The sequence below is a fragment of the Helobdella robusta genome (genome assembly GCF_000326865.2).
Source record: "Helobdella robusta unplaced genomic scaffold HELROscaffold_4, whole genome shotgun sequence".
NCBI classification, from domain to species: Eukaryota; Metazoa; Annelida; class Clitellata; order Rhynchobdellida; family Glossiphoniidae; genus Helobdella; species Helobdella robusta.
Genome location: NW_008704902.1, coordinates 6391505 through 6403879, shown reverse-complemented (window position 1 = coordinate 6403879; position 12375 = coordinate 6391505). Strand labels below are relative to the sequence as shown.

General features: G+C 31.9%; 2 protein-coding genes across 2 annotated transcripts; one reads left to right on the top strand and one right to left on the bottom strand.

Annotated features, from left to right (window-relative positions):
- Positions 1 to 979: 979 nt before the first annotated feature.
- HELRODRAFT_162747 (hypothetical protein) lies at positions 980 to 1560 on the top strand (the record flags this gene model as incomplete). Its single annotated transcript, XM_009024857.1, has 3 exons — positions 980 to 1054; positions 1195 to 1345; positions 1469 to 1560. The coding sequence occupies 3 exons, from the start codon at positions 980 to 982 to the stop codon at positions 1558 to 1560; spliced, it is 318 nt and encodes a 105-aa protein (XP_009023105.1).
- Positions 1561 to 7129: 5569 nt separating this feature from the next.
- Positions 7130 to 9795, bottom strand: HELRODRAFT_162746 (hypothetical protein; the record flags this gene model as incomplete). The annotated part of the gene is made up of 4 exons (XM_009024856.1): positions 7130 to 7425; positions 7720 to 8436; positions 9087 to 9153; positions 9721 to 9795. 4 exons carry the CDS (start codon positions 9793 to 9795, stop codon positions 7130 to 7132), a joined length of 1155 nt encoding a protein of 384 aa, XP_009023104.1.
- Between the last annotated feature and the right edge of the window lie 2580 nt (positions 9796 to 12375).

Here is a 12375-nt window from a genome sequence, read left to right as displayed (position 1 = left end):
TTATGACAGATTTACAATTATTAACATTCCATTAACTTTCCTGTTTACGATTCCAGCATATTAAAGTGAACAATAACTTGATGTTCGCTTTAGTATGAGTGCACGTGTGTGTGTGTGCGCGCGTGTTTGTATGTGTGCGCGTGTGTTTGTGTGTTTGTTTGCGTGGTCATTTATGTATCATTTTCAAACTGGGCAACAAACTTCTTTAAAGATCTTTTTTGAACACTTTAAAAAACAATTTTTAAAAATACACGGGAAAAATATATTATGAAAAATAATGGAACAATTTAGATTAACATGGGATGCAAATATTTAATGGCCACATAATGAGTTTGACAAAGGTCAAAATGATGTAACACGTGTAGGTACGTGAAATTTTCGTTATCGAAGAGGGCTTGCTAATCAAATTACTTCATTACGTAATTAACCCAAAGTTTTTCATGTAATTCTTGGTGATTATTAATATTATTATTTATTACACTTGTAAACACGATTTTTTTCATGTCAAACATCACTTTAGCATGTTATTTCTCAACTAAAACTGGTTAAAAGGAATAATAAATAATAACATATTGAAAATAAAGATAAATAAAAATAATTGAAGCGCAATAAAAGTGTTTTCTTTGACGTGAACTCTTATAAAAGCAACAGCCCAATAAAGGTGTCTCTCCATTTACTACTCATAACTATCGTGAACTTTCTGTTACGCAATGCAATTGGTTGTAATTAACAATGGGGGAGGAGCTAACAATTTAACTTTTAGACTATATAAAATGAACGTTGGGTAACCAATTTAATCAATTTGTTTTGAGCAGCTCATTATTAAACGTTTGAATCTGCACTTATTAAAGAATTTCTAAAAATTAAAATTTTTTAATTAACGGACGCTAATTTTGACTACAAAACTTTTAGAACGGTCTACAAACGTTTCAAAAGACTCATTAAAATTCTTAGTACTGCTAATGTAATTATAGTAAGAATGGAAAATAGATGGTCATTGGGCACTAAGATGTTACTGGATGAGATCCCGCGTGAAAACAATGCCACTGATGCAGTTGGCCTAAATGACTCACAAAACACAAACATCCACATTAGCAAAAACAACAACACCAGAAAACCATCAATATTCAGTTCAGTCAATTTGCTTGTCCAATCGTCTGGAGAAAAACTGACAACAAATAATAACGCCTTCAGTTTGATGCAACGTTATCAACACCTCTCCACCACAGCACACCTCTTGCTCACAATTTAAAATGCAACACAAAACTTCAAACGAACAAATGCAATGAAACTTTCATAAACACGGCCAACACTCCACAAAATTTCAACAGCAGCAGCAGTTGCAGTTAGTTTCAATCTCAACAGCAACAAGACTCTGGATTTCAAAGTGGAAACAGCAATTTATTCAGTGGAACATCAATTGATCTTCTCGAAACACCAACGAAACTTTTTCCAACTCCTCCAACAGCAAGAGTTTTGTGGCAAATAAATTTCTTCCCCAGTCAAGCAAGCGGATTTGTTTGCAGGAAAAACCAGTTGAAAGCAACGTTGAACTGGTGAACGGTGGACGAGGAATAAAGAACCCACTACTGCAGAACCACCTGATCAAACAGTTGCACGAAGGACAAGATCTCAGTAAGTACATTATGAGCGATAATGAACAAATAAATCTTACTTATAATACTAACCATATGATTTTCAATTGTACATGTGTGGAGACAGAAGACAACAAGTTCTTATGTCGAGTATGTTTGAAGAGCTTTCCTTTGCAGCGACTTCTCAATCGCCACGTCAAGTGCCACACGGACATCAAACGCTACCTGTATATAGTCATTTTATTTTTATTTATTGACATTATTGTTACATGTACACTAATGTTTTGATATTTGCTGAATTTTGAATTTATACATTCAATTTAAATTTTTTATCATTGCTTTTATGTGGATATTTATGTATTTTCTTTTTTGACATAAATCAGATTTTCACTATGTAATAAATATTTTTTTAAATTTCAAATCAACTTCATTGATATGTCAAGTTAACAAAAATGGTAACAGAACCAATTTTGTTTTTTAGAAAACACCGTTTTAATGTTCATGGCAATTCATGGCTTTGTTTTCTTATGTTTAACGATTCGAAAGGTTTACGAATTACTCCAGTTTTGTGTGCTTGGGTCTTATTAGTCGTTTAACGGCTATATATAAATCGAAAAGTTGAACCTAAAGTTAACTTACTTAACTAACTAAGTTAACTTTTAACTTAATTTAACTTAAGTTAGGATATAGTTTAGGAACAATACCTTTAAATTGCGAATTACACACACATTTTGAGCAGTTTCTAAATACAAATATAATGGCGTTGTTTTATTTTTGTACCACACTGTGCACTTTTTGCATGGAAATTTTACTTATCTGGTAGTAGTATGATGTCATTTTTAGTTGGGTTGGTGTGAGAACTAATTTTTTGCACTTTATTTTTTGATGGTATATTGGTGCGTCTGCTTATAAAAAGTTGTGTGAAATTTTTTTCATGTCATTTGTAAAATGTTGTAACCATAATTACATTTTTTGTATGTATATTTTCTGCATGTTGCATGTTGCAACATTCCTAATTTTTATATTTATTTGTATCATAGCTGGTTCTGTCAGATTCTTGCATAAAATAGGAATACTTAACTAAAAGTTGTGAGGCGGACGTCGTATGTGCACATTAATTAGTCTGGGTGTTATTTGTTTAGTGTCTGTGTTGGTGTTTGTGTGTTGTTGATATGTTGTTTTGTGGTATGCGTGTGGTTTGTACGTTGTATTTACTAGGTCCGTGTCATGTCATGTTAATGAGCATAAAATTTTTGAAAGTAAATCTATTAAATTTCTTGGAATTTTTCTTGACAAAAAACTAATTTATCGCAATCATGTTGATCACATATCTAGCCAACTTGCTAAAGAAATTGCATGGTGTCACCAACAAAATACATCCTTTCGAATTAACAACAACTTTTTACACGGTCTATAATTCGATATCCTTTTTAAACATGTGTCATACTGCAAAACAGTTTGGGCAGAGACGACGATGACTATTTCATCAGGACGTTGAGAAAAAGAGCAATAAGAATAATCACCATACCCACAAAACATCCTAGCAGAAACCTTTACTGGTGGCTACCAAACATTTAAACTATGACCAATGATATTTTATTTGTACAGCCAATTTTGTTTATAAACAACTCATTGGAAAATTACCACAAATATTCAACGATTATTTCAAACATCTTAGTAATAAAGAAAACAAAAACTACATCAGATCAAACAAATCCAAAACAAATATTCCATTTCATCATATACTGCTAGAGTGCCAAAAATCTGAAATCAGCTGCTAAAATATGACTTTCATTACGATTCAACATCACCTTCTGAATTAAAAAAAATCCTGACATCCTATATCGCCGCGCCGATTCGTGAACATTTACTTTTGTTTTATGCTCTAATGACTTACGTTTAACAGATAATTAAAAATTCATTTTTTCTGATATGAAATTTTCATATTTGTTAACATGCCAATAATATGAATATTATGTTATTTATTGTTAAGGTGACGGTAAATCTAAAGATCTTTCTTTACAGACATTCTGGACCTTTTATTTTGTTTTGAGATCAAATAAATGTTTGCTTGGTGTTTGTTTCTGTTGTGCTGTTTGTTATTTGTATAAAGATTACGTGAAGCACCTTGCTTGCGTAAGAGTGTTTTATTATCATCAAATTTAGGAAAGACGGCTGTCTAAGAGGGCTTATGATTTTCAGGAAATATTTTTGAAGTTATTTGTGCCTTTTAAAAAACTCAAGTTTATTTGACTGACAATTTAGCTAATTTCAAGTTTCGTGGCGTAAGTTCTTTATTAAAGCAATGAACTAGTTATATTTTTTAATTCATTCACTGTTTTAAAAAAATTTATTTTTAACAACTTTTGTTTTGTAATTTCGCCGATCAACAATATCCACTAACAAAATCACACAAGCACATTGTTTTGACCAAAACCGAATTCAAAGATACCCAATCGGTTTTTTAATTCTCTTCATGCCATACTTATTTTGAAAATGCAATAGCATATATAATAAATTAATATAATATGAATACAACCTTTAAAAAACAATTTGTATTTACAAAAGGATGTTTTACTCAACCCATTTATATTTTTAAATTTGAAGCAAACACTTTTCAACAGTTTTAAATATTTGCATATTGTGAATTTAATTCAAATATTAAAACATAAAACTTTTAAAAATAATTAAGCATTAATAATGGTTGGTTGGTAAATGATATCCTTTATTACAACGCTGCTGTTGAACTTTAAAAGATGAACTACAATCAATCAAAATAACTTTCTCAATTTGGTTTGAAGCTGCGCAACTAATTCAGTTCTTTCCACCAAAGAATAAATAAATTAACGCTTAAAGGTTTAATTGCATTGACGAGACAACATTGCAGTAACAAGGGGGAGGATGAGGGACCATAATACAGCTGCACATGCACCATCAAACCCACCCACCTACTTTCAGACATTTGAGAAGAAAAGATGAGATGATGATAAATTGGTGAGGGTACCTTCAATGGATCAGTGCTTTAGGCGTGTCTTTTGTCATATATCATTTGTTATATATTTTAATGGAATTGTGGCTGTGTTTTCATGTTAATGTTATGAACGACACATTTATTATCTACCACCGATAACGCAAAAAATAGAATAAACAATCAGATTGACAACCGCATACAAACAGTTAAACAGTGCATATATACAAAGAAACAGCATATGCAAATCATTAACAAACCGATAAACATTGCATAGAACAAATAAACAGAGCGTTATTTAAATACTTGTAGTCTACGTTAGAAAACGGACATTCGACCAGCAACAAAGGTACATCAACTTATCAAATTACATTTCAAGTAACGTATCGATTAACAGGAAGTTACTTCTTTCTTTCCCAGTTGACACTAACTTTATTCGAAGATATATTTCGACCAGACATAAATGCATCATGCTTCAAAGCAAACATCGCATCAGATTTTTGCCTCAACCGTAAAATTTTTTCTTTCTCATGAATCATGAACTGAAATGGACAACCAAATTTTGTTCCGTTAGAATAAAAAAACAACTTAGAACAAGATGTTCTCAACTTTGCCAAAGCACAAAACTTTCTTAACTAACAACTTTTAAATAATGCTGTCAAAAACAACGATAAATAAGACAAAAACCAGCTATAACACCATCAACATTGATTGCGTCAACGTTATTGTGTGATTGAATGTTATATTCAGCTGTTATATAGAAGCTGACCATCCACTTGAACCAGCTTAACTGATCTAAATGAAATAGTTTGTTAGGAATGAGACATTCAATCGGATTGGCTCGTTATGCAAGTCTTCAATTAATTCAAGTTGCAAAATAATTTTTAAAACAAAGCAATAAAGATTTATATTCAATTTCTAGACCTAACAGAAAAGCATTTAGAACAATGTTACATAGACATTGCTGAAACAAATTGAGAAAAACATTTTGTCAGCAAATTGTGCATGATGAATATCTTAATAGTTATCTAAAAATAAGCAGGAACATCAAAGGGGCGATCCAATTTTTTTTTCCTTCTGACGTAATAATTAAGGTTGTGTAATTCAACGAGGGCGCTCATTGAAACAACTTCGAAGTTCTGTCAGCAGATATTTTCTATAGAATATTAAAAGAAGATTGAGGTTTGTGTTCATATGTGTCTCAACAGAATTTTATTTCATGCTTGTTTTCAAAAACTTATATAAATTCAAAGGAAGTAAGCTGAAGAGTTTGAAGTCGGCAACGGATGTATGCAATGGATCATCCTGCAGCCAACCAACCCATCAGTCCATCAGCGTACAATAGATCAAACATCGCCAATATTTGCTTGGTATCGCCCACACTATTTTTGTTCCTCACTTCATATCACGTTGAATCTCCAAGTTACGTAACATCAAAGAAGTGCATGTTATTCTCTCCACGCAACAACAAGTTTATAAACTCTCCTTGAATTTTTTAGTCCTCTTTTATTTATCAATAAATGTGCACCCACCAAATTTTTGTATTATTCAACTGAACGAAGATGTTTCAGAGGGACAAGTTTAAAATTAGAGTAAACTAAAATGCATTTAAGTTTGAATTAATGTGACGATATCAAAATTATGTTTGCTAAAGACAAAATATATTTTTAAAACAACCGGCGAATATTTTATCACCACATTTCAAAAAGTTAGAGGTTAGATCATGTACAAACATTAATATTTCTGATGGTAAAATAGATAATATAAGTTACAATAAATAATCTTTTTACATTAATTTATATTGTTCAATTGTATTAAAAAACATATGTACTTAAAAAATTAATATTTTCAAAAAACATTTTCCAAGCATTTCTAACAAGAACGTGTTTCAGTGAAATAAGTTTTGTAGATGAATAAATGAATCATTTTCTTTTTTTTTATTCATTTTACTTTTTATTTATATTTTTGTTAATGTGCATGCATTTTTTTTGTTTGCCTTTGTAAATAAACATTACTATATTGCCCAATAATAGAGGAAAGTGTTAAAATCAACTTTTGACAAACCGTCAAATTTTGAAGGGCATTTCGCAGGTTGACAGAACGAACAAGACAGATAGAAAGAAACAAACAAGAAAATTAGAATTCACGTTAGGTTATTAAGAAAGAGCACTGGAAGGTGTTATGACACCACGAAAGTGATTTCAAGATGATGTTTAACAGTTTCATTCATAGGAAAGTTGCCAGGGTAATGCGTTGTAACACCTCGTTATCTACGTAGGCATGTACTTTCAAGTCAACGTTGCGTGTGTGTGAGTGTGTTTGTGTGTGAGAGTTTGTGTGTGTGTGTGTGGGAGTGTGTGTGTGTGTGAGTGTGTGTGTGTGTTTGTACTCAACAGTACTCAACAAAGATATGAATTGAAAAAATGAAAAAATTTATTTACAACATGAAATTATTCATTACTATTTACAGTATCAAAATACAAAATTCAATTTATATACAATTCGTTAAATATATAAAATTAAACAACATTTGTAATAATAGAAAATAAAATTTAAAAATATATTTTTAAAAAATAGTCATCAGATTGACATTAGGCGAATCCGCAATAGCAGCTTCATGACGAGGAATGTTTGAACATTCGTCGGACGTATGCACGTGTGGATGTTGGTCCTTCATGTGAACAAAATGCTCCTCAGACTGTCTCGTCGAGTGACCACACTCCTCACACACGTACAACTTATCTCTCCTTTCCTTGTGCTTGTAATTGAACTGAACGTTGTGCACCTTCCGCGCGTGTGACTCCAGTGAACAACGTTGTGTGAATGCCTTGTCACAATGCTCGCATTTGTATGGACGAACTCCTGCATCAATTTTAAATTCAACAAAGTTATGTTTCAATTAATCATAATCAATTCATTTGTAATTTTTTTTGAGAATCTTAAAAATCAGAAAAAGAAATATGTAAATGAAAGCCAACCAGTGTGTGTTCTTGCGTGTCTCTTCAAGTCAAAAGTGTCGTTGAACCCTGCCACAAAATGTGCAGAGGTAGCGTTTGATGTCCGTGTGGCACTTGACGTGGCGATTGAGAAGTCGCTGCAAAGGAAAGCTTTTCAAACAAACTCGACATAAGAACTCGTTGTATTTTGTCTGCACACCTGTACAATTGAAAATCATATGGTTAGTATTATAAGTTCGATTTATTTGTTCATTATCGCTCATGATGTACTTACTGAGATCTTGTCCTTCGTGCAACTGTTTGATCAGGTGGTTCTGCAGTAGTGGGTTCTTTATTCCTCGTCCACTATTCACATGTTCAACGTTCCTTTCAACTGGTTTTTCCTGCCAAAAGATTTGCTTGCTTGAATGAGAAAGAACTTCATTTGTTTGCATGGGTGTATACAAAAATGTAGCGTTGAAACTTTGGAACCCAGAATCCATTCTTGATTTACTGAGATGAGGAGTGCTGAACATCGGCGGATAAATTGGGGAGGGCATGACAAAGGACGATTCATCAAGTTTCCTTCGTTTGCTGAACTTGTTTTCAACATCAACTCGGATGAGTGGAGTGCTTCTACAAGAAGGAGACAAAAATGTTTCTTTCTCGGCACGGCTTCTCTTCAAATTTGACGCACGAACGAACGATTGATCGTACGTATATTGCTGGGGTGCACAGTGTCTCCGTTCGTTTTTGAGTGAACTCACATTTTGAATTGGTGCCAAGATATGCTGTATGCTGTATTGGCTGCAGCTGTTGGCATCTGTTTGTTCTTTATGATCGCAATTTCGAATATTTGCTTGTGATAAATCAGTTAATAACAAGTTACTTGAGGCACAATTGGATGGTGCAAAAGATGAACAACTTGATCCTAAGGCTGGTGAATGAATGAATGATGGGGCGAAGTTATTAGATGGTGAGGACGTTGATGATGATAATGGTGTTGATGATGATGATGGTCTTGTTGTTGTTGATGATGATGATGGTGATTTTAATAATGAAGTTGATGGTGATAATGTTAATGTTGACGATTTTACGTTGTCCGATTTTGCGAGCAGTTCTACTGAACTGAAGATAGATGGTTTCTTCAAATTATTATTCATCTTTAATTCTGCTTTTTCTATTTTGTAAATAGTATCCTTCAATTTGCTTGGTTTAAAATTTTTAGTTAAATTAATTTCAACTTAATACAGATGATCTAGCAAATATTTGTATGTTTCTTTAATCAATTGTATGGTTAAATCAATCTGGAAGAGTTTTTCAACTTTGATTGCTCGTGTGTCTTCACTCCACCATTATATAGTAGCTGCTCTAATTGGCTCCTCCCACATTATTGACAACCAATAAGGCGCTGCTCAATCTAACAACGCGTGCCACCGACGTCTTTATTGACCTGTCAGAGTTTGTGCATTTTTTCTGTTAGATATTATTAGAAATTAAAACAAGGACCGAGAGTTGTAATGCACTTACTTAATTGAATAATTGACTGGTGTTTTGTTTATTGGTATTTACTTAGTCACTATTTACCAGCATATTTTATTTCAGTATTTTCAACAATGATTCTATAGAAGTTACGACGTAAAAATGGTTTGAGCTATAAAATTGTTTCAAATGCATTAAGAAAAGTTTGGAAGCGGCGTGTCCAAAATCGTTGCATTGTAAAAATGTCATAATCGATAAATTTTATGACGTTCTGATTAGCGGTTGTTTTGAGAAACATTTAATTCTACTAGTTAACAGTTGGTGGTTCAACGCTATAACGCCGTTCCATCAATATCGTATCTTTTATAAACAGGTTTATTCTTAACAATAATATTAAAAAAATCATGAAAAGGATACCTAAAAAAGCAATTTTTTTAATTAAGATAGTATCCCACTAAAAAACATCAGTTCAATTATTTCACCTAAACTTCGACTAAAAAGAGAAAATTTCACATAGATTAAACGACAAAAAAATTTATATATATCAAATATAAAAGGCAATTCAATTAACTTTTTAGTTTAAATTTAAAAACATTAAAAGTTGAACATTCTCCAACATAAAAAGGAAGCTGATTCCAATTTGAGCATTCTTAGTAACAGATATTTCTCTTCCGCAGTTTGCTCCGACATATCATTCGATGAAGTTTTGAGTCGATCGATGATCTTGTTCCTTTCTTACCCTTTTGTTGGTCCACTTTAGCGAGGATATCAGGTGGACATCGTCAATGTGGTCGATGTTGTACAACATCAACATTTCAACAGCTGAATGTCAAACCTTTGCGCAAAAGAATTCGAAAGAAAAAAGTTTTTTTTTCAACCGTTTAAAAAAGAGGATTTGAGAGAAAATAAAGGTTTTTCTTCAACCATTTAAAAAAACGTCTCACGACGAATTGGGTCAAACAAATATGGTGGCAATTGCTTCTTTCAAACAAGCTCAGAAATCTAACCTGAAAGAATTGTGAAATACGAGTGAACATTTAAAACAAATCTCCAAATTAAAAAATTAATATAACAGTTTATTAAACAAAATTTTAAAAAAGATTTGTTCGAGAAAACAATGAGATAGAAACAAAATATTAAATTAAGCAAAACAAAAAAAATACCAAAAATTTTCAACTTTTTTTACTAGGCCGTAATTATAAGATACCAGCATCTGCATGTGAATGAGCCTTTTTTTTAACATAAATTTGATTATTTTGTTAAAAAGTTTGGAAAATATAAACTGCTCAAATTATCATCAACGGTAATTTTTACAATTGATCCTGCGTTAAATCTATTGGATGTTCAGTTAGTTGAGCAGAAGTTTTCAAAATAAAAAATTTGATTACACACACTTTAATAAACTACTTGCAATACGAATTACAACTTATTAAATGGATAAAACATAATGTGGGTTCGAAAATGTAGTTGGGACAAAAATGGAGATGAAATGTATGCTGGATGTGGAGTAGTCAGGACCATGTGACCAGGATTGAATGTAATTGGTCTATTTGTCGCGGAATTAAGTGTAGGCTAAGCATTAAAAAATAATAAAGTTGTAAATAATGAAAACAAAATGAAAAAAATTGTCATTCAAAATGTTTTATTGATTCACAAAATAAAAGTTGTAAATAACTATTGCGTTTTGATTCAAATTTTTAAATTACACAGATTCATTGAAAAAATAAAAAAGCAAAAACAAAATAAAAAAGCTATGTAAACAATTTGAAGGTAACTGTTTAGGAAACCCACGTCGCACAGGCCGTTAAGAAGAGTTTGAAGAGAGCTGCCAACCCGCTCTTGTTACGTGAGCACTGTCAGTCGTACATTGTAATTTCTCAACCTTAGAACACGTTAATATGATTAGCAGTGCTGAATGATGGCTGCTGAGATTTTATCGCATTGAAGTGTTTGCAGGGAATGTGAGCTTGTGCTTGCTGGTATCTGTGGTCGTGTTCTTTTCTTCGAATTCATTTGTTTGGTTCTTCAGTTCTAAATCTTTCATCGATTTTGTCATTGAATGAATGAATAAATGAATGAATGAATGAATGAATAAATGAATGAATGAATGAATGAAAGAAGGAAGGAATGAATAAACGAACGAACGAACGAACGAAAGAATGAATGAATGAATGAATGAATAAATGAATGAATGAATGAATGAATGAATGAATGAATGAATGAATGAATGAATGAATGAATGAATGAATGAATGAATGAATGAATGAATGAATGAATGAATGAATGAATGAATGAATGAATGAATGAATGAATGAATGAATGAATGAATGAATGAATGAATGAATGAATGAATGAATGAATGAATGAATGAATGAATGAATGAATGAATGAATGAATGAATGAATGAATGAATGAATGAATGAATGAATGAATGAATGAATGAATGAATGAATGAATGAATGAATGAATGAATGAATGAATGAATGAATGAATGAATGAATGAATGAATGAATGAATGAATGAATGTGCTAGTGTTTGTAAAGTAGGTTCATCCTGTTATTTTCTGTGCAATAAGATAATTTTGGTGGGTGACAGCATACAAATCTTTTGTCAACTTGCTATGTAGTTTTCGTTTGTGTATGTGTGTGAGAGAGTGTGTGTGTGACGAGTTACTGAATGAATGAACGTATGAACAAACAGAGGTTTACATGGGCTCAGGTTCCTAAGGCTGGTTTACCCAGTTATTTTTTATGCAATGAGATTAGCTGCAGGGGTGACAACGTAAAATCTTCTATCAACCATCAAGTTGTTTTTGCTTGTGCAGCGTCATTGCGTGCAGATGCGCAAGTCTGAGCTGTGTAAACGTTCATGATTATGATTACATTAAATTGTTCTCTCAATAAACATTGGAAACAAGCGTTAATAGCCTTTCGCATTGTTAAAACTGTTTCGTTTCAAAATTAGCACACGTTTATATTACGACTATCTGTATCTATATGTGTAACTTTTTGTATTTATGTGATGATGATGCGTGTGGTTTGAGGTGTGTCTGTAATACCTGAATGTAATCGAATCAACATGGCCAACAAGCGGTTGCAAATATTTGAGCTGCTATGTTTTTTCGTGAAAAAATAAATTCTTTTGAAAATGAATAGTTAATTTTATAATTCACGCCAAAAACTGTTAGCAAACTGGATTTTGAAAAAAAGGAAATTGTTTCGCTGAAACAAGACAAGTTGGAAACAAAAAAATTGACAATGTTTTAGAACTAATTCAGATATTTAAATTCATAATATCAAATGACTTAATACAAAATTACCACATTCGTCATTTTAAACTTGAAAAAAGTTCCTTGAGAATGGGAAAATAATATTTAAATATTATTAAAATTAAT